Source organism: Camelus ferus, chromosome 14, assembly GCF_009834535.1.
Source record: "Camelus ferus isolate YT-003-E chromosome 14, BCGSAC_Cfer_1.0, whole genome shotgun sequence".
Classification (NCBI taxonomy): domain Eukaryota; kingdom Metazoa; phylum Chordata; class Mammalia; order Artiodactyla; family Camelidae; genus Camelus; species Camelus ferus.
Window position 1 is genome coordinate 34668963 of NC_045709.1, and position 23502 is coordinate 34692464.

The 23502-nt window shown below is 40.4% G+C and overlaps 1 protein-coding gene across 15 annotated transcripts in view; it reads left to right on the top strand.

Moving 5' to 3' along the window:
* The window catches only part of DOCK9 (dedicator of cytokinesis 9), a 256298-nt gene that overhangs the window by 139444 nt on the left and 93352 nt on the right, over window positions 1-23502 (top strand). For all 15 annotated transcript variants that reach the window (XM_032496729.1, XM_032496730.1, XM_032496733.1 and 12 more), the window contains exons 4-13: window positions 517-599; window positions 2492-2561; window positions 4421-4516; window positions 5491-5625; window positions 10713-10887; window positions 11874-11941; window positions 20233-20307; window positions 21638-21778; window positions 22093-22296; window positions 22692-22814. In XM_032496729.1, the coding sequence (XP_032352620.1) occupies window positions 517-599; window positions 2492-2561; window positions 4421-4516; window positions 5491-5625; window positions 10713-10887; window positions 11874-11941; window positions 20233-20307; window positions 21638-21778; window positions 22093-22296; window positions 22692-22814 (1170 nt within the window). The remainder of the gene's footprint in view (window positions 1-516; window positions 600-2491; window positions 2562-4420; window positions 4517-5490; window positions 5626-10712; window positions 10888-11873; window positions 11942-20232; window positions 20308-21637; window positions 21779-22092; window positions 22297-22691; window positions 22815-23502) is intronic.

Sequence of the window (23502 nt, forward strand, 5' to 3'; positions counted from 1 at the left end):
TTCTTCCTAGTTACCTCACACTGTCCCTTATAACTAGCATGGAAATCTAAGGGGACATGTATGTAATGCTGACTAACAGTGCACATTGTAACATTAGTAAATACCATGACAGTGTCTTTAGGTTCAAACTTTCCATTTGCTTTCGTGTTCTTGTAGAAGCCACAAGACTTCTAAGGAGCCAAACGCTTTTAAGGCAGAAACAGCATGTTGTTATGTAAGTGCAGCAAGAGGAGGTGAAGTTTGTCTCCTTGGAACATCTGCTTTCTGGATCATGAATGATGGTGTCTTAAAGTGACCCCTCTCCCAAGGGCAGTGTTTCAGCAGTTCTTAAGCTTCATAGGAACCTCTGATGGTGGAATTTCAGGCGTGAAAAGTTTGAGGGGAAAGAATTTTTTTGATGTTTGTGTGGGCGTGAATTCATAAACTTTGTCAAATGTTTGCCAAAAGTCATCACATGTCTTTTTTCTTTTCCTCTTATACTTTATATATTTTTTTACCTTCTCCTCTTCCAAATAGTGCATCAAAACGTATAACTCAGACTGGCATCTTGTGAACTATAAATATGAAGATTACTCAGGAGAGTTTCGACAGCTTCCAAAGTGAGTAAATGATCAGACCACACAAGGTGGGGTTATACACACAGGGGAAGTTCTTTGTACTTGAAATGCCTAGGGAGGTGCATAACTTCACGTGCAGTCAGAGTGATTAGAGAAAATATTTCCAGATTGTTTGTGTGTATATGGTGTAGCTATTGTTTACTGGGTATTTAATAATAGGCCTGAAGCCTGGTACTCTGGGATTGGTGGGTGGTAATAAACACGTGGATAGTTTGTTTATGTTCATGATTCTGCTCAGGGTACCACTGATAAAACACAAACAGGTGAGTTTTTTTTTTTTTTCAGTGAGAAATAGAAAACAAAGAAAATATAAGTGTATTTAAATAGAAAAGAAAGAAAATATCAGTGCTGGAGTGTGTTTTATATTAAAAAGAATATTTTGAAGAGACATGAAAAGCATTTTATAGTGAGTAAATTTTATGTTTTAAAAAAAGTACATCAAAGAACAAGCATTTTCCCAAATTTCTGTAACTCTTTTAAAGTATTAACTCATTTCCAAATACACCAAGAGCAAGAGTGTTCAGATTAATTAGTAGTGGTTAAGTGAACCAGGTATAGATAGGCCCTGCCTTGAGACGATATCTGCTCTAAAACGGTACATCCTGAAATGATGAAGTTGGCAAATTTTAGTTCATTATGAAAATTGAAAACAATGAATGATGGATTGTGTTTCAGAAGTAATTGTTGTCAGTGAAAATTTTACTTGGAGCCCTATTAATATATTTTTCTTCGTGTTTGTTGCATCTGTTAAGTTTGAACTGTTTATACTGTTCTCGGTGGACCTAGCTGTTTGTTTTTTCTCTTTGTGTGGTTCAGCCACTCCTTAAAAGTGTTCAGCCAACTTCCCGATTGCCTCGTCTTAAACCTCAGCTGAAAATAGTCCCTTCTAGCATTGTCTTCTCCAGATGAGTGTGCTGCTTAGTTCTGTATTTACCCAGTACTCATTTGGGGACTTAATGCTTCCCACTGGATTGGGTTAACCTGTCTTCGCTATAGTCTTATTCATGCTGTTCTCAGGACTGAAAGAGAACAGACTGAGGATATGGTGTATTCACTGTATGATACACTTTTACTGCTGATAGGTTTTGCCTCTTGGCTTTAATAAGAGTTTGAATTGTGTGATGAGAAGGAGAGGGAGGTCCTCACAGTGATAGATTCTGTAGTCTGCCTGCACCACCTACTTACTCTGTCCCCTGGAAGCCTCAGTTTCCTCATCTGTTAAATGGTCTTAGCACCAGTTCCCACCATCAGAAGGACTAAAGGAGATAACGTATGTAAAGTACACAGCACAGTGCCTAGTGGATAGTAACTGTTTAATAAAGGCTGACTGCTATGGTTATTGTCCTGTTTTTGTTGTTAGTACTATCATCATTAAGACTGTGGTTCCCAATCACTTAATTTTTTTTGTTAATTTTTCTTGAGTAGAGGGGGTAATCAGGTTTATTTATTTATTTGTTTTTAGAGGATGTACTAGGAATTGAACCCAGGACCTCATGTATGCTAAGCATGCACTCTGCCACCTGAGCTATATCCTCCCCCTTTCCAATCACTTTAAATGCAGTGACCTCATTTTAATATTTTCTTACATAAAGTTCATATTAAAAGTTATTCTTCCAAGTCTTTATTTATTAATACATTTTCCCATTTGTAATATACCAAACTCCCAACAAGTTATGCCATCGTTTCTACGTGGCCTTTGGGAGCTCTCCAACTCTTGGATCACCCACTTTGAAAAGCAACATCGTCGATCATTTTTAGCTGCATAGGCCAGCTTTGGATTTGTTGAAAGGCTGGTTCCTCTGATGGGGGAGGAAATGCAGCATCTCTTCATAGATGAGGTAATTATAAAACCAATTTCTTTCTTCTTTTTAAAGCAAAGCGGCCAAGTTGGATAAACTTCCAGTTCATGTCTATGAAGTTGATGAGGAGGTCGACAAAGATGAGGTAGGATGTTTGTCTACGGATTTAAAAATTGAATTAGTTCACAGAGTTAGGAGATTAATTGGAAAATTTCCAACATTTAGCCAAAACAGGAATTGGAATGTTTCTTGAAGCAAGGAAGGAATTTTTTTAAATGTATTGTTTAATTGATTGAAATACGGTCTCTATTTCAACTTGACTGCTTGGCATTGCCTGTTCTTCTGGTCCTGTTTATTTGTTGTGAGGTCATTTTCAAAGACCTGGATAAGATTTGGCTACACTGTTAAAAGATCAAGATTACTTAGACCTAAAGTTTAGGCTTTTTTTTAGCAGGAAACAAACTGGCAACCAGTAGATTTTAAATGACCATTTCTTCTGTGACTGCTCTGAGAGAAGTAGATACTACCCAGGAGCTCTGATTTTAACAAGCCCACTTCCCCTACTATTGGAGAAATGATTATGGCCAGATAAGTGTACAAAGAGAGCTAGGCATTAAGGCGACTGTGTCCACTGAGCAAGGAAAACCTAATAAAAAGTTAGTGCCACCCATCTCTGCGTTTCTTACTCTCCCCTAATCAGTACTGGATGCCTCATTGTGAATTTGGGGTTTTTTCCTTTCTTTCTTTTTTTTTTTGGTCAGCTAAGACATTACACCAACCACTCGAGTGTTAGCAGTGTCCATGGGAGCCAGTTATTTTAGAAACCACTTTAAAAATATTCTGGGAAGAGTAAGTAGTCATTCAAAATGATACAAGATATGAAAAATGAACAAGATATTAAACACTTGATGCTGATTAATAGTAAGAGGAGGATTGATTGAAATACTGCATGTAAGGGCGCACAACAAACTGTAAAATCCTGGACAGTTACTCCTATCATTCCTAATAATAACAACAATAAAACCATCAATATCAAAATCGAGGTGGTCTAAAACAAAGCGTAAGATGGGTCTTTCTGAAGCTGTCTACTTGATTACAGAAGCAAAGATCATAATTAGACTAGTCTTTAGGAGGTCTTGGCTGGGTGACCTGATGCCATGTGGCCCTCTCGTTCCATAGTACCTACGAAGTGTGTGTCGGGCACAGCCTTCCAGGGGCTAAGACATCACAAGGGAGCATCTTAGAGAGTGAGGAAGAGGCCCACTTCAGGGTGTGGTGGAGGATCTGCCACATTGTATATTTGTGTGTGTGTGTGTGTGTGTGTGTGTGTGTGTGTGTGTCTGTTTCATCTGTCTGCTTATTACATGTATAAATATATGCCTAATATATTTTTAGCTGCAGCTGGCAGCCCCATGCCCTTAAACCTAGATCTCAGAGCTGGAGTCAGAACTCAAGGAAACATGTTTCTTCACTTTTCTAGCTGCTTCCCTTCACTTTTCTCTCTCCCCTTTCCTCTCTCCCTGTTGTGTTCTTGCCTTTCTTCCCATCTGTTCTGTTGCCCCAGCGTTTTATCTCTCCTTTCTCTATTGCCTCATATTTCCTTCCTTTCTTATTCACCTTTCCCTGAACTAAGCATCTGGGAAGTTTTCCAAGAATTTGCTTTTGTCCTCCAACTCTAGGGGAGTGTAATGTGAAAACATTTTTCATGAAACCAGGCGAGACCTTACACCTCGAGTGGTCAAGTATAGTATGTACTTTCTGTGGCTCATTAAACACCTAAAAATAAAGGAAAAATTTTGGACCTGATCTAGCTGTACCTTTTAATGGACTGGAGTTTGCAGAAGTTCAGTCCTGCTCCCCTCACTGTACTGCTAAGTGGACTTAGTAGGTGTCTGTGCCAGCTGGTCACTCCAGTCACGTGGGGAGGGGCAGCCTGGCACAACTCCAGTGATTTCCCTTCAGTGACAATGGAAGATTGATTGTGGGGTGTCCCTTCTCTCCTAGGACGCCGCCTCCCTTGGCTCTCAGAAGGGCGGGATCACCAAGCACGGGTGGCTGTACAAAGGCAACATGAACAGTGCGATCAGCGTGACCATGAGGGTAAGGAGGCCCATCACCCTGCCTTCCCCTGAGTGAGCCCTCTTGCTGTAGGTCTTGGGAATGATGCTCAAGAGAAGTGGGCATGCTGTTCTTCCCAACAAAAGAGACATTGTCTAGTTAGATGCCTCCCTGATGACCTACCACTGTGGGTGCAGCCCATGGCTCCACCCCCTCCCCTAGTCACCCTCCGGCCACCAGCATGATGAGATCGTCACTGGGCTGGTGTGAAGACGCGGCCACCCTCACCTTTTTTCTCTGTGTTAACCACAAAAGGGATGCTTAGTACCTCACAGAACATCACTGAGGGGCAACCAAAGTACTTCTGTGGACGTCTTACTGCAACAGAGTCCAGAAAAGCAGAAATCAAGAACTAAAAGGAAAATGGTTAAACTGTAAGGGGGTTGCCAAGAAAAAGTAAAACTAGTGTTAAAAGCCATTTAGAAGAGAAGGAGGACCAGAGAAAGACTGGAATTAATAGTAAAGAGAAAAGAAACAATGGAAGGAGGCAGGATGGACAGAGAGATAAAAATTAAATCAGGGGAAATGCTGACTGTTGCAATCCTGGGGCTGGAAAATCATCCAGTGTCATGAGGTAGGGAATAATTCCTCTTCCGTGTGAGCAAGAAACCCTGGGGATTTGAGTAAGTTTCCATCTTTCTGAGCTGCATCCCAAATTGGAACTTACTGCACCACTTCTGGGTAGTTATGTAAAAATCTCCAATTCTGTGGGCAAAAAAAAAAAATGACCCGTGAATGTTAAGTGAACCAGCTCCTCAGGATTTAAATGCAGTGAAATTATTAGCTGTGATGGAGAGTCCTAACTCACCCAGTTACCTGGGGCATTGGCCAGAATTAGATTTGTTTTGGAGAGAAGTGGAATTGTATTTTACATAAGGGTATAGTTGTGAGTTATTGATAGAGATTGTGGCTCTTTTCAGTTTGAAGCAATAACTGTGTGCGTGTTCTTCTCTCAGTCATTTAAAAGGCGATTTTTCCACCTGATCCAACTTGGCGATGGGTCCTACAATTTGAATTTTTATAAAGATGAAAAGATCTCCAAAGAACCGAAAGGATCGATATTTCTGGATTCCTGTATGGGTGTGGTTCAGGTAAATGCCAATAGACTTTTATTACATCAAGTTTTCTCATTTGTACAAGTGCCATCTACAAATTAGCAGATTTAAGCCAACACTTCAAAACCTGTCAGTGTTTGTGGTAGAAATATAATAGCTGACTCAAAAATGAGTAAAGCCTTGTTTTTCATCATTTTAGAAGATAGTAGGTATAACGTAAAAGCAGAATTACGTTGTAGTGGGCCCAAGTGCTCTGGTGTATGAGTTCTTGTGTTTAAGACCTGGCTGAGGTACTTTTTAACTGTGTGACCCTAGGCTGATTTTTAACTGAAGTTTCTTCATAGGCAGATATTCAGATAATGATAATATGTCCTTAATAGGGTAAGAGGATTGGATGAGTTAACTTGGAAATATTCAGAACAGTTTTTAGCATCTCAGGGATGACTTTTATCACTGCCATCCTAGTACCAATGGCCGAGTAGTATATCGGTCAGGAGCCTGGGTTTCAGATTCAGACTGAGTTCACATCCCTGCTCTACCCCTTACCAGCTCTGTAACCTTGGAGATATCATGTAATGTCTCTGGGCCTCAGTTTCCTCATTTGTTAAATAGGAGTAACAGTAGTGCCAAATACAGTTATGGAGAGGATTAATCAATACCTACAAAGAGCTTCGAGCAGTGCTGGCACATGGTGAGCATTCAGCCGATATTAGGTTATCATAGCACTGTTACAGTTGTAGAGTTATTCTTCAAAATTATTTAAGTATACATAATACATGAATGTATTCGTACTATAAAAGGTTAGACAATACAGCTAGTGTGGAAGTCTCTGTTGACCCCCATCTCTCCCTTTCCCGAGGAGCTGCCGTTACCATCTTGGCATGCCTCCTTCTGTTCCTTTGTAGAAATTTGAAAGCAGGTTGCCAGTTCCCCTGTCTGTCTGTTCATCCATCCACCCGTCCATCTATCCACTCCCCTCCCATTTCCCAGGAGGGTCTAAGGCAGCAATTTACAAAGATACATAAAACACAGGATATTGTAAGTTTAAAGTGGGTGTGAAAGGTGAACAAGGAGTCGGGGTAGGAAGGAGATGGAGTGGGATTAAGTTAAGGAAGAAGCATATATTTTAAAGACCCAACACCCGCTCTGGGTGGGAGACAGACCAGGCTGCATGTTCTCTCGCTTGGAGACCCTTCAGCTGCACAGTGCAAGTAGACACAGACAATCCAGTTAGTCAGAAACTGCCCAAGTAATCTTAGAATGAAGCTCATTCAGGCATTTCTCCTGGGGGCCCGCATACAGAGGGCACTGTGTGATTAATCAGCAATCTCCTTGACGACTCCTCACAATAGATGCAGTCACCGTTATCAGAGAATTCTTCCTTAAAATGACTCAGTGTTGGCTGATGACATCGGCTCCAAGCTCGCTTCTGTAAGAAAGCTTGTTTTGTGGGGCCATTGTGACTAAGGTTAGAGACACAGCCCCCTGGTTTGACCCTCAGGTAGACTTGTTTGTGTATTCATTTGTTTACTTAAAATTGCATTTTCACCCAAATAATATGTTCATCTGGTTTCAGCAGACAGTACAGGAAGGTAGCACTAAAGGCATATTACTGCCAGCATCAGCTCCACTTCACCTACTCCCCGCTCCCTGAAATGATCATTTTCAACTTTACCCACTATTTTTTTCTTAGATCTGCCTCCCTATCACTAAATAAGGAGTGTTTGCTTCTCTTCATTCATCAGTCATGGACATAATACGATGGTGGAGAGGACTGTAGCTCCTGCACCCTCCTTCCTGCTCGCATCTGGACTCATTGCTTTCCCAGCCTCTGCACAGTCACCAGCCTGTAAATTCCCTTCCCCTTCCTCACCATGTCAGATTCCCTGTTTCCAGGATCCTGTGTCTTCTTCTTTCTCATTTTACTTTCTTGTTTTGGAGGAACACATGCTCCAGTAGCTTCCTGGGAAATCATGTGTAAGATCTTAATGTTTTGAGGGTTAGTGTATCTGTGGATATCTTTAATTTTGCATTCATACTTGATTGATAGTTTGGCTGGATGTGGAAATCCAAGGTGAAATTTACCTTAGAATTTGGAGGCATTCCATTGTCTTCTAGATGAGAGTGTTGTTTTGGGGTCTGAGGCTGTTCTTATTCCCTGTTCTTCATGGTCTTCTCTTTATCTCTGGTGACCTGACACTGAGATTATTGTGTCTTGATTTAGAATTTTTGGTAAGCTTTTTTGTTAAGGCATAATATATAAGTAGAAAATATACACATAATGAATGTATGACAGAGTTTTACTGAGTTTGGATCTCTATCATCTACTTGTGCTGGGGTCTCTGTTCTCGTTCTGGAGACTCCGATCAGCACATTCCAGCCACCTGGATCTTCTTGAACTCTGGGCAGTCTCTTCATACAGCAGGACCGTAGGACTTTGCTCAGGTACAGCTTCCTGTGCCACAGTCCAGATACAGCCTGCAGACCGAAAGCTGAGGTGATGATGGGCTCACCTCATTTACTTCCTTTCTATCCGGGGTCACCAGGCTGCCCTGGCTGCTGAGAGATACCTGAAAACAGTTGCTGCATCTATTTTGCCCAGTTCTCTAGTGGTTATCATGGGAGAGTAAGTCCAGACCCTGTTACTTCTTCACAGCCAGCATGGAACTTAGGGGTCCAAACTCAGGTGGCTGCAGGAACCAAGCAGTGAAATTAAATGAAAGAAGAGGCCTGGGTGTACAGCGATAGGGAATGCTGGGGACTGTGACAAACTGGAGCACAGGTGGTCCAGTTTAAAGGGGCAGCTGCTGCGGCTTGGCAGAGCCACCAGCTCAGGGCTGCCAGATCATCTGGTTTTTCAAGAGAACCAGAAATATAAATTTTTAGTTAAATCTTGGTATTTTTAATTATTGGTAACTAATTTAAAAACAACAACAAAAACAAAAACACTGTGCAGAACCAAAATTTAAAAGGGTAGAATGCATGAAAATGTGTTTAGGTCCCAGATCAAGATGGTAACACCACTTAATGTTCCCTGAAATTCATTTTTGCATCAAATCTAATCAGCACACAGCAGTCTCTGGTAGTCATCCAACTTCAGCTGAAAGCTGCCCCTCTGGAAACCACATTATATCAAAGTATGTCTATTCACAGCGTAAAGGAAGGAGTACCAGAACACCTTGTCAATGACAATGAAATAACTTCCTGTGTGTCTTTCCCACATAGGAGTTTATTTGTATCCTTAAACTGAGAGACCTTTTAAGTTTATTTTTTAGTTGAACTTTCTGGCATTGACTTTTTAAAAATGTTTATAAGCAAAACTAAATATATTTGGCAACCTCATTTGGAAGGTAGAAGTAATTACTTTTGTTTTGTAAGAGAGTTTTATTACCTGTCTTCAGTGGGGTGTGTAGGATGATTTATATAATGCAACATCCTTGATCATTTAGTCTCAACATCTTGATCATTTAGTGCATTTCAGAATCTAAGGTTCTGACTTCAGTGGACGTCTGTTCCTTCAAATTCTTTTTGCAGATGTGGCTGATACTGTTTTGCATTTAATGAATTGTATCTAAGGCTTCAAAAATTGTAAATACTTTGTTTTTATCCACATCTGTTTGTAAGCTAACATCCAAAAGTTATGGCTTCAGTGTTTTGGGGCTTTTTCTTAATATTGCTTTTGGACGTTGTAAAAAAAATTAGTTGATTAATGCTGTGAGTTTAAGAAAGAACCTGAACTAGAAAGAACCAGTTGCAAATCTTGAGCCCTAAAAGTATTTTAGAACCTTAAAGTTGGTAACACTTATTTGGCAGGTAAGGAAACTGAGCCTCAGAAAGAGGAATAATTCAGAATCAGGCCTAATGCTCGCCCCACTTTTCACTTTTTATTTTCATAATAGTGAGTATGTGAGGGGCACGGGGGAGAGAACGTTCATTTCCAGCCTGTGGCCCCTGCTCTGACTCTTGCCATGAAGTGTGAGGCACATGGTATGGCCCACCTGGCCTGTGCACAGCAGTCCGTGTGCTCCACCAGGGGTGGCAGTCTCCTGAGAACCTTGCTGCAGAGGGCACAGTGATGCCTTTGAGGGGGCTGCCCTGTCCCTGAAACCTATACTGAGAGCCCACTCAGGGGCTGCAGCTCACCAGCTAGAATTTCAGTGGATGAGTGCTCTTCTCTGCCCCCACATCCTGGGGAGTTTGTGATGTCATGTCCCTCAGCCTCTACCTACCAGGAATCTAGTGTCCTGTTCCCCGGAGCTGACCCTCCATCTAGTGCAGTCACCAGGGTGATTTTGCCCCCTGGAGATGTTTGATAATATCTGGAGACACGGTTTGGTCTTCACAACTGAGATGTGTGCTGCTGGCATCCAGTGGGTAAAGCCAGGCTCCTGAACAGCCAACAGTGCAAAGGGTGACCCCACAACAGAGTGTCATCACCCCAAGTATCAGTAGTGCCAAAGTGGAGGAACCCTGGCCTCAGGCACATTCATTCATCATTGTTTAATGCACGTGGATGCTGTTTTTATACTTTGAGTAAGCCCCCCTTTCACAGGCATAAAAACGGGAGGCATGAGGAAAGCTAGGGGAAGGTAGACATGGTATCTAAATACCTTTTGGGACTCGAAAATGAAGAGAAAATTCCAGATAAGGAAATCAGACATATTGATAGATAACGCTTTGCTTTTTGAAATGTAATACCACACAGTACTTCACTTCAACAAATAGGAGCTAGAAGAATTGAAATTTTTCAGTGAAATTTCGTTCATTCATATATTTTTTAAGAGCCTATTATTTTCCTGGCAGTGTTCTAGAAATAGGGATGTAGCATTGAACAAAAGAAGTCTCTGCTCTGAGGCACTTCCATTCTATTGAATGAGACAGGCCACAAATAAGATAAATATGTGAAGTATGTAATATGTCAGGTGGGAAAATAAAACCGTGAAGAAAAGAAGGCAGGGAAGGTGGGTAGTGATGGGGGTTTATGGGGGGAGGGGCTCGCCTTTTAAAATAACTTGGTCTGAAATGCCAGTGAGATCCTACCCATTAGCAGATAATGAATAGAAGAATTTTTAAGGCTGTCCAGTCCTTTTAAAATGCATCTGTTTACCCTTTTTCCATTTCAGAACAACAAAGTCAGGCGTTTTGCTTTCGAGCTCAAGATGCAAGACAAAAGCAGTTATCTTTTGGCAGCAGACAGTGAAGTGGAAATGGAAGAGTGGATGACAATTCTGAACAAGATTCTCCAGCTCAATTTTGAAGCTGCGATGCAAGAAAAGCGAAACGGAGACTCTCATGAAGGTAGGCAAGTCTAGCTTTCCCCTTTGTGCGTGCACACTCTGCGGGTGTCTTAGACTTTGCCAGAGGGTATAGGAAGTAGGCAGATGACTGCACAGGTGCATGGAGGTGGGACAGATGTGAGCTCTTTACAGACGGCCTGTCAGCAAAGGTTTTGTCACAGTAGAATGTACTCCTCTGGCATCATTTGTATAAGGAAATCATGTCACGGGAAGAATCATAGCTTTGGAGGCAGAAAGGAAGACCTGAGTTCCTCCTTAGCCTTCCCAGCAATACCATCTTTCAGCTGTGAGATCTCGGGCAAGCTACTTACAGTTTTGGAACCTTAGTTTACTCACCTGTAAGATGAGAATTAAAAACAGAACTTGCTGGTTAATGGGAAGATTAAATAAAAAAAAATGTATCTCAAGTACCTGGCATAGAGTCAGCACTTAAAATACTAACTGTAGTTTCTATTGTTGTCATTAATCATATCCTTTGGAATTTTCAAGTCAAACTTAGGATGGGCGGAAGCCTCAGATTAAATTGGTGGGGGAAATCTGGCTACGTTCTTGACAATTTGTGCTTTATGTCAAGCCCTTGGACAGGTGATTCCCAACCCTGGCTGTGCGTTAGAAGTGCCTGGGAACTTTTAACAAATACTCTTACCTTTGTCCCACCGGAGATTCTGATTTCGTTGGCCTGGGCTGGTGCCTGGGCAGGCCTGACTCTCAGTGAGCCTGGTGGGTGTGGCCATGTGGGCTGGTGTCCACAGCTAGTGTCAGTTCTGGTTAGACAGTGTCCGTTCTATTCCAGCCGTCAGATGTTTAATGCTCACCACTGGGCCTGGTGTCAGCATTTTTAAAAAGCTCTGAAGTGTTTCAAGGGGGCATCCAAAGTTAAAAACCACTGTGTTAGAGGGCACATAAGAGAAACAGCCTTCCTCCTCCTGTTTTAAATAAAATACGTTCAACTAGGAGTGATTTAGGTAATCTGTTTCGCTGTTTTAGATGATGAGCAAAGCAAGTTGGAAGGTTCTGGTTCCGGTTTGGATAGCTACCTGCCTGAACTCGCCAAGGTAACGTCATCTTAAATCTTCTGCTCTTCATGGAATGATGTTGAAATGATTAACAGTTACATGGTAGGAAATTATTAAAATGAGGCTGTAGTTATTGCTGTTATTTGACCTAAATATTTGGTGAGGTGAAGTACATTACTGCATCAGATTTTAGTCTGTTTTCCAGGAAGTGCCTTACAAAGTATTCTCTTTTTATTATTCTTTGTTCCCCCTCATAATATTTAACACCATGAGTATTAAAGCAATAACCAGGATGCACAGATAAATGTTTCCATAGTGACATGTTACTTACTGTGTTCACACACATGCTTCCTTTATTCAAGTTAGTAGATACCGTTCCAAAGAGGATGGATCCATAGTAATCTTGTTACTAAACCAAAGAGGACTGTCTGAGCTATAGGAATTCTTTCTAGGTCACTCTGAGTGGGGGAAAAAAAATCAGTTATACTTGTTTTTTATAATTTTGAGAAACTTAAAAGTTACTGAAAAGCACAAAGAACAAAACAGCCATATTCCCACCACCCCAGTTCAACACCTGTTACTATTTTTTTTTCAGCTTCCATATTTTTAAAGAAATAAATTATCAGTTATATTTGAAATTCTTTTTTAAACATCATCTTTCTACATTCCCTCCTTCCTCCACAACCCCAACTAGAGACAACCACTATCATGAGTTTTCTGGAGTTACTTCCATTTAATTTTTATATTTTACCAATGTGTCTGTCATAAATGGCTGTGTTTTGTATGTTTAATATGTTATATAAATGTTAATGTATTATTCTGCCCTTGCTTTTATTTTTAATTCAGCATTGTTTTTTGAGATCCATCCAAGTTGGTGCATAGATCTAATTCATCCCTTTTATTGCACTGTGTAAGCATTTTATTTTAACAATTCTTTTATTTCCAATTTTTTTTCTATTACAAACAATGCTACAATGAATATCCTTGTACTCATCTCATTGCATGCATCTGTGAATGACTCTTTTTAAATGAGAGAAGTATCTTTGTCTTCTTTGGCCCTTTATATTCTTACTCTGTTATTGCCTTTCTATTCTTTTTTTTTTTTCTTTTTTTTCAGATGCAGTGAAATAGAGACCCTACACACCCACATCTTAAACACTGTAATAGAAGACATGGTTTATCTATATATGATTATAAATAGACTAGCATCCAACATTGACCTTTACTTTTAGGCAGCATGGCTGTTCTAAAATATAAAATCTCCCTCCCTGGCTAGGACTTTAGAGTATTGTTTTTCTTTAGAACTTGACTGTTACCGCAGTATCTTTTTAGCACCTGCCTATTAAAGCTAATTTTAGTGCCACCATTGTAACCTCCTCCTAGACTGGGAAGAGTTTTGGCTTGTGTGTTTTGTGTTTTCATGTTATGAACTTCTGGGTATCATATTTTGCACTCAGATTTGCTTTTTGTTTCTGGATGTTTTGGGGTTCATAATTTCTCAAAGCAAAATGTTTGTTGAGACCGATAATAGATGCAGTGCAATCTAGAATTCAAAAAGTAACTTTCTACATTTACTGGGTGAACACAGTGGATACCTAGGAAAAGACTCATATTATTTGAGCCTAATGTTGATTAACTAGAAATCTGTATTTTTTCTGTGAAGACCTATAGAAGTAGTGCTTTCCTTTCTTCTCTTACTGCCTACTACCAGCATAATGCAGAATTCTTTGATTCTAAGACCTGAGCTATATATCACATATATTTATTCTTTAAAAATGTATGTATAACATATTTGGAGCTGTTTTCAAACTGTGGGTAATGACCAAGTTAGCTGAAGCTATTTTAGTTGGTAAAAATCAGTTAAATTTGTTTCAACCTCGATTTCTTACTTTTTGTTTTGATTTTTTATTTTCTTATGGAAGTAGAACTTACATAGAGTAAAATACTCAGACAGCAGTCGGATTTCACCTTTGTACACCCACACGACCACCACCACATCGACCAAGAGAACACTTCCAGCACCTCAGCAGACTGTCTTGTATCCTCTTCTCAGCTGAGACCCATATTATTTTGACCTCTGACACTGTAGGTTAGTTTTGACTGATTTAGACCTTCCTAAAAGTGGAATTATGCATACATACTCCGTGTCAGGCTCCTTTAGCTCAACATTATGTGACCCAGATTTTTAAAAAATGGATAGAATTGAATAGAAAATATTAAAGTACCCTGCTCTTAATAATGATAGATATTATTTAAGTGATATATATATATATATATAGTGTGTGTGTGTGTGTGTGTGTGTGTTGGGTTGTGATGTAAATGTATTTCTTACGGTGGGTCATGGTCAGAGCCTAAAAAGTGCAGCATTATAAGGGGCGTAACTGTTGTTTCTTTTCCCCCAGCTCTCAAATGTTTTAAAACCATTTTAACTTAAGGTAGAAACAGGCAGAAGGTAATTTTTCAAAGGGAAAAAGAAAAAAAGAAAATGAAGATGTGCTGTCACTCATCAGCACGCTGCCCTCCACTTGTGGGGCGGGTGTCTGTTGGTGATGCCTCTTGTCCACCTTGGGAGGGGCCCAGGCTCCAGTGTGCCCGGCTCCCAGCCTCATCCTCATCCAGGACCCAGCATGTGAGTGGTTTTGGCTGTTTTCACCCTCTCCGGGGTATCTGGGTAAAGGATCATTTGCTCCTGTCAAGAAAGCAGGGAGATTGACTGATACCTGGTCACCCTGATTTTAGAAGTGGATTCCAGTGTTGCAGAATCCGAGACTGAATAGGGGGTGGTCCGGGGAGAGGGTGCGAGGCTCGAGGCCCACAGCTGTGCAAGGAGGGAGAGTTGAGTCAGGGGTGAGGAAGTTGAGAGGTCAGTACCAGGGAACGGTCCATGGGGAGATCCGGCCACAGTTAAGCTGGACTGTAGAGAAAGAACTAGAGCGATGGGGCCCAGCAAGGTGTAATTTAACAGCAGGACCCTCTCAGGTCAGCTCCTCTTTCTGCTTCATTCATCCTGTTGCCCGGGCTTTTGTTTTCCGCTGTGACTGAGACATAACCAAACAGGATATGAGAGACAGGAAGTTGTTTTAGTACAAAAATAGCTGGTGTCTCATTGTGGAATGAAATGGAAGGACCCTTGACACACCATAGGAGTGATGTGGACTTAGGTTTTTGGAATATTTTGTATTGTCCTGGCCCTTAGATTGCTTGTACATTCAGTACAGAACATCTTTATTGTTTACTTATGGGGACATACTGTGTATACCCTAAAACCTGTTCTTTTCCTCCTATTGTCTAATATGAATCCAGATGTATGTTTGCTGTAAATGTAACAGCATTTATAGTATAAGAGTACAATAGTCTTATAAACATTTTTATTAAATACACAAACTGTATTTAAAGTTAGTTAATTGGTTTCTTCCCTACAGAGTCAAGGGGTAATAGGATCATGTTGTAAACCGATTACTATCTAGTCACTTTTTCTGGTTACATTTATCTTTGGCACCATTGGAACGTATGTGTGTGTGATAAATATATATATCACCTCCTGTGTAGAGATAGTGTGAGGAAAACCCTCATGCTCCTGCCTTGTATTTTCCTCCATAGCTTTTCTCTTTTTGAGCTCTTTTTGTTCTCAAAGAACAACAGCTCACTCTTAATTTGGTCTCCCCATGTGGTTCTGAAAGAGAAGTATTGTTCCATGTTAATCTAAAATTGCTCACATCCTATTATTTTGTAACTTCTTTTTCACAAATGAATTTACCTTTCTGGGTAAATCTTCCACAGTTGAGCACAGGATAAAGTGTGGTGTCTCAAACTTTATACTCTCATCGAGTAACACATTGGAAGCAGTGGAAACAAAGCATGACAGCTCTTTAAATTAAAAAGTATATATTCTGGCCTCAAAGGATTTTGCTAAGTCTCCTTATTTCCAAACTCTTCTGTTTAAATGAGCCAACAGTCAACACAGTATTTTTCTGGTAACTCATCCTCAAAACATGACGTGGCTGACCTTTGTCTTTGGTTTAATGTTTTACCTCCTTAGAGATAAACTTAAGACGCAGAGTATGCCTAAACTCTTCAGCAGTTCTCCTGGAAACCCTTGAATGTTTGGTCCATCACCGCCTCTTAAGCCAAGGAAGAAAACATCGCTGGGGCCTCGTCATTAGTGATCTAAGGTTTACGGGAGTTGGGGAGGATAGCCTTCACTTCAGACACATCATTCTCTTCTGTGATTTCTGAGCAAGAGTCAGATTTTGCAGAGAATGGCTCTGTCATTGTCACTTTTCTTTCTCCATTTTCCTCTCCTTTCCCTCTGTTCTGAACCCAGAATGTTAGAGGGGCAGTGGGTAGGACGGCAGCAGCAGGTTTGGGGAAGAACCAGTTCAGTTCTTCCTACACACACACTATGGACTGACCACAGGTTATTTTAAGAGCAGAGCTGGTTTTGACACTTTGAGAAGTGCTGGACATCATAGGCTGTGGGATATTTTTTTACAGCTGTATTTTATGGGCCCTTAGACTGGGAAAGTACGTATTACAGGAATTTATTTTATTGCCTTTTCTAAAATTTAAGTAAAAATAAATGTGCTTGCTATAGTGAGTAAAAACATTCAACATTGTATAAAGAAAAGTTCATCTTTTCCCTTCAGCCTCCATCCCCACGTTCCTGAGAGTACCAGTCTTATTAACCTGCTGTGATTCCTCTTTCACCAAGCCAGTTGCTCGTGGAAACATATACACACATATGCAGTATTTTTAGTAATTTTTTAAAAAGATATGCTCATGATAGATACATTACTCTGAAACTTGTTCTATCACTTAAAAATATTTCAGAGATGCCTCTCTGGGGCCATAGAGGATTTAGTTCACCCATTTTCATAGCTTTGTAATATTCCACTTGTGGCTACTGCACACTTTATTCAGCCATCTCTATCCGTGAGTGTTTAGGTAATTTTCAGTTGTTAGCCTCTACAGACAGTGCACAATAAACATCATGACATATTTGTAAGCTTACTCACACTCTTATTTCTGTAGGAGAAATTCCCCAAAGTGGGATTTCTGGGTCACAGTCGATTGCGTTTTTAACACTTTAAGTATTGCCAGGTTACTTTATCACAAGGTTCCTATTTCTTTGCATCCTCAGCAGAGGAGTCAAAAATGGTATTTTACTGCTTTCATTTGTATCTGCTGCTTAGTAGTGTTTTTCATGTATTTATTTACCATTTGGTTTTCCACTCTCTGACTTCCCTATTCGTAGTCTTTACTTTTTTTTTTTGGTCTAATAGTTCAAGAGTCTGGGCTCTGAAGCCAGGCAGTCTCAGTTAGAAGCCAGGCTTCTGTTTACTATTGTGAGTTTGGGGCAAAGTATTTACCTCTCGTGCCTCAGTATTTTCTCTTAAACATGGCTTCCTAAGGTTGTACAAAATTTAAATTTGCACTTAGGATAACATCTAGCATAGAGATGTTGGCTATTAATCAATAAATAATTGCTTTTATCATAACGGTGCTTTCAAATATTAATTTTTCCTGTTTTCAGGGCAAAGCCCTGCCCTTTCTGAGCCACATTTTCTTACTGCCTAGGTTTTACTTGGTGATTCCTTCAAACACTGTCTGTCAGGTGTTCCCTCTGTTTAAAGCATTCTAGGCCTTGGGGTGGCTTGTAGCACCTACTACTGATGTTTCTGTTAGAAAACATCATGGGTTGTATACAAAGTAAAGCAAATTCTTTGGGTTCAGTCAAGTGTATTCTATATGCACATGTCCTGGCCCTGTTGATGTGAAAATTAAGAAAGGTGATGGGAAGGGTAGAATTAAAACATTGTCCCACGCCCCGACCCTGAATTAAAGGTAGAATTAAAGCATAGGCCCACGCTTTCCTCTGTAAGCATGGACAGATGGTCTGTAGGAATGTCTCGTAGCCTCCAGAAGCCTTAAAGCCTCATGGAGAGCATCAGGATAGACTTTGTCATGGAAGGAGACTTGAACTGTCATCCTGTTGAACATTTTTACTTAGAAATAAAAATGGAGTCCAGGGAGGCTAAGTGGCTTGCTCAAGTTCACACAGCTAGTTAGTGGCTGAACTAGCACTAGAACCCAGTTTCTTAGTTAACATTCTGGTGGTCATTTCATTTTGCTAGATGAAGACAGGTTGTTAAATATAGTCATGATAGTGTTTGGGTCATTGCTAAGAACCTATTATAACAACTACCTGGTGGGGAGGGTGTAGCTCAAGTGGTAGAGCACATGCTTAGCATGCACAAGGTCGCAGGTTCAATACCCAATACTTCCTCTAAAAAATAATAAATAAACTTAATTACCCCCCCAAAAAAAAACCTAAAAAAAAGAGTAACATGGAAGAATGCAATGTGTATTTGAGTGTGTGTATGCATGTAACACGTGGACATAAAATGTTACATTACCATTTAAAAAAATAACTATGGCTGAGAAAATTAAGAAAGTGCTTCATTTTATTGGCTGTGGTTAGAAATGTAATAATAGACCTCTTTAAGCCACCAGCAGAGAGGACAAGATGCCTTCTCCCCTATGGCTGTCACTGCCCATCATGTGCTGAGATGTGACTCATGGTCTTCGGGCAAAGGAGCAGATGAGAGAGGACTTTCTATTCTGACTCTATCAGCTTAACCATGGAGATTAACATGGAGAGTAACAAAGAGCTCTGACTGCCAAGAACAGTATATAGATTTAGAGGCTTCAGGTGTGAGGAATAATGTGTTTGGAGACGATTTCTATCTTGTGAATGTCCTAGAAGCTTCCTCTTCTTCTTTTTCCCAAACCCTACTTCTCCAGCCCCTATCTCTTCACTGTATGTCTCTTTCCCTCAGTGACTTCTTCTGTCCATCCCTTTGGTGTTGGGACCCCTGGGCTTCTGTTCACAGACTGACTTTCACTCTTCCCCCAGGGAATCTCACCCACTCCCAAGACTTCCATCCCCCGCCCTGTGCTGATGTTGGTAATTCCAGCCTCCCTCCCTACCCTCTGCTCAAGTTCCATCTCTCTAGCTGTCTACTGGATGTTCCCAGCTGGCAATCCCACAGGCATCTCCAAACTCCACTCTACCATTTTCTTCACAAACCTGCCCTTCCTCCTGAATTACCTGAGTTAATGAATTGACCAGGCTACCCAAGCTGGGGAGGTGAGATTTGTTACGGGCCTTGCTGTGAGACTGGGAGGCTGTTGTGATCAGGAGAGACCACGTGGACCTCCTAGTCTTTCCCTTTTTAATCCATTGCTTCAGCCCTACCTGAGTGGTGGATCTAAAATGCAGAACTGGTTGTTTTATTCCTTTGCTTAAAATACTGCAGGACTTTTTTGGATTCTGAAATCCCCAGGCCTTCACATACAAATCCCAGACTCACTTCTCTTTTGTCATCACATCCAGCCATTTAGTTGTAATGAATGACTTGGTCATTGCTCAGGTGTGACTTGTACCTTAGTACCTCCTCTTAGAATGCCCTCTTCTCCTTTTCTGGCCAAATGTCCCTGTCCTTCAAAATGGGCCTTCCTCTGGGAGCTGTTTCCTGACAGTCATCCCTAGTGCAGGTTAGCTCACTGTACCGTGCAATTTCTTTTGCCATTTGTATTGCTGATTATATTCTATCTTCGCAGATGATGTTCCTTGGGGATAGGGAGTTAATTTTATTTGTGTTTGTGTCCCTAGCCCAACATAGGTGCTCATAAATATTTAATGAACTAGCAACTCCCCCTCTTGCCTGCCACAAGCACTTACGGCTTTCCTTCAAGATCTGCTGTGGTTTTCTTTATTCTGTCATCCAGAGTATACTCCTTCCTCTTCCTTTGCTTGCATGCTCAGTCTTAGGTTGGCCTCTAAATCCTTTCTACCATCTGGGCTCATTTCCACTCTCAGCATCTGTCTATTCTGTGCATCCTTTTCATTCAGTCTGAAATGTTTTATGTTTTCCTCCTTTTTGCTGTCTAAATTCCACCCCTTCATTCACAGCTCGTCCCTTAGTCCATTACTTTATGAAGCCCTTCTTGATAACAATGATTAATGATCCTCTTTTGCTTTCCGTGCACTGGTTTTGACTCCCCAACTTATTGTCAGCTTCACACGGGCAGAGATAAAGTCTTAACTTCTCTTTTCCCCTACAGCCCTTACACTGTGTACTACATACTCGATAGTCTATTCTTGTTCACTGACATGCAGGTCATTCTCCAAGGTGAGGGCAGAGCTGTCCGGAAATCAACTCTTCAGGATGGGGTAGCATAGCTCTCAAACATATTTAGACACCTCTGTAAGGAAAAGTTCTTTTCTTTTTAATGTAATTTTTATTTTTTGTTTATCTTGTTATCAGAGTACCAGAGAGGCAGAAATCAAACTGAAAAGTGAAAGCAGAGTTAAGCTTTTTTACTTGGACCCAGATGCCCAGGTAAGAATTATTTTAATATTTAAAATTTAAAACTAAGTCAAGGTCAGTTACTTGTTTCTTTATTTATTTGCTTTCATGTATATATATTTATATTTATATTTTATTTATATTTATGTTTATGTTTATATTTATATTTATATTTATATTTATATTTATATTTATATATATTTTGGATTGACAACTAACATAACAATATAGAACATACAGGGGATAGAGGAAAAATGAAAATAACCTGTAATCTCATTACCACAGCACAACCGTTGTGAGTATTTGATATTCAATAGATTATTAGAAATTGGTGGAGATTTACCCAAAGACACTGTCAAGTCCACAAAGAACTTACATAATTTACCCCATAAAATCACCATCAGAAAATAACAAGCATCACTGCAGATGCCCAGTAGACGGTGATCTTTCCTGACTAGCCCAAGCTCAGTCCCAGATACAAGCCTTGCAGTGCATGTGGTCCACGTCTCTGTCCCAATAACATCCAAAACACCGTGCGGTGAGGGCTTCCAAGACTGCCCACAAACAGGCTGCTCTGATGGGACATTGTTGTGCCATATTTCCTCCAGTAGTTTCCTCTTCTTCATCTATTTTTTTTTTAAATGAAACTTCTTTTCCCCATTTTCCAATGTTCACAGACTTCATAGCCATATATATGTATATATATAGTTTTTTTGCTTTTTGACAATTTTTAAATTTACTATGGTAAAGTATGCATAATATAAAATTGGCCATTTTAACCACTTTTAGGTGTGCAGTTCAGTGGTGTTAAGTAGATTCACATTATTGTACAACTATCACCACTACCCATTTCCAGAACTTTTTAATCCTCCCCAGCAGAAACTCTGTACCCATTAAACAACTCCCCACTCCTCCCTCCCATCACCCCCTAGTAACCTCTCTTCTATTTTCTGTCTCTATGAATTTGCCTATTGTGGGAAGCTCACATATGTGGAATCATACAACATTTGCCTTTTTATGTCCAGTTTGTTCCACTTACCTTGTTTTCAGGGTCCATTCTTATTGTAACATGTGTCAGAATTTCATTCCTTTTTATGGCTGAGTAACATTCCACTGTATGTGTACACCACATTTTGTTTATAGATTCTTCTGTTGATGGACACTAGGGTTGTTCATCCATTGAGTAGATATACCATCATTTATTTGGCCATTATTATATACTATATAAATGTGTAAAACAGTAATACTATTGTGAGTAAATGAATATTTCCATATTTTAGCAGCTTCTTTAGGGTACATTTATTATGGGATATTTTTAATGGGAACATAATATGTTTATATATATTTACATTTTCTTTTAAAGAAGCTTGACTTCTCATCAGCTGAGCCGGAAGTGAAGCCATTTGAAGAGAAGTTTGGAAAAAGAATTCTCGTCAAGTGCAACGATTTATCTTTCAATTTGCAGTGCTGTGTTGCCGAAAATGAAGAAGGACCGACTACAAATGTAATTTTCCTTTTAAAAAATGAAGATTAAATAAATATATTCAGAGGTTTCAGATGTGTCTGTTGTAGTGCAGTCAGGACTTGGCAGTCCTAGCTCCTGGTATCAGAGAGGTGCAGGCAGATCGGGGTGCAGAGGGTTATTCAGACTGCAGGGACGGGATGCTTGTGGTACAAGGCAGGGGTGGAAGCTCTGGCTCTTCAGCAGTCATTTATAGTGACAATCATAAATAAGTCTGGTAGTTTCTTCTTTGATTGCAGCATTCTTTTTTCCCGACAGTTTGAACCATAGTGATGGTCTTGATTTGTTTTGTTCAGGTAGAGCCTTTTTTTGTTACTCTTTCCCTGTTTGACATAAAATACAACCGAAAGATTTCTGCTGATTTCCACGTGGACCTGAACCACTTCTCAGTGAGGCAGATGCTGGCCGCCACATCCCCGGCTCTGATGAACGGTGGTAGGCAGAGCTCACCTGCCCTGCAGGACATCCCTCACGAAGCTGCCATGCAGTATCCGAAGCAGGTGAGGGGGCGGGACCCCACTGGTCATGCTACTAAGACTTATCTTGCACACACTACATAAACACATAATGTGACTTTGTAATGCACAGCTGGGACAAATGAGACTGTTACTATATTGACAGCATGTAAAATTAGTAAAAGCAAGCTGAAAGAGAAGAAGTGATTTTTGATTTCTTATTTCTTTTCTCTAAACTTTCCACTAGTTGCCACCTCCACCAAGTAGACTTTTTGATCAGACAGTGAACTACTTGATGAGTTAACCAAGTTGGCCCTGGGTGCTTCTGAATAGCTACACTGTTTCAGTGCTCTTTGCTGCTTTAGAATCTTTGATGTTCATGGGATTTGTTTAACGTGGCCATAAATTCTACTCATGGAACAAAATCGTTTGATCCCTAGGGAATATTTTCGGTCACGTGTCCTCATCCTGATATATTTCTTGTGGCTAGAATTGAAAAAGTGCTTCAGGGGAGCATCACTCATGGTGCTGAGCCGTACATGAAAAGTTCAGACTCTTCTAAGGTAAGGATGACTTCCGTGCTTCGTGATGATAAATAGCAGTCGGGAAAAGTAGAAATAGAAATGCTAAAAGAAATCAAAGTTAAGCCATACTTACATTCTAAAAGATGTAGATGACTCTATGTAGACTTACTCTTATAGTTAACCTTATGTGTCCAATTTTCAATGAAAAGTAGTCCCATGTGTAAATAAAATACTTCATTTAAACAGAGTATCCTGACATCCTAAAATAATTTGTAAAGGAATTACCAACTTAATAGTAAACTTTCTGTCACTAAAAAGTACATATATTGGATATAAGTGGAGTTTATTCCACTTGTTGGCATGTCTCTCAGATCCTGGAATTATATTTGGGTCCATTTACACTTAAATGTGAGACTGGAGACTAGGAGATGACCTGGCTCAGATGATCTGGCCAGTAGTGTTGGTGGTTCAGGTGCACTTGTGTTTTGTCAGGTGGGGCAGGGTTATGGCGGCAGAGGTGGCGTGGCATTAGGCAGAAGAGGGGAGGGAAATACACTGTTGGTATGTTTGGTGTCCATTCATTACTTCAATGTAGTGTTCATTACCTGGGGCGGGGGGGTGCCTAGGTATGGACATTACATGGCATTATTGACTATTAGAAGTCATCTAGGCCAAGACCTCCTTTCACCCTTCCAAAAACTGAGGTTTACGAAGGTTTAGTTACCTG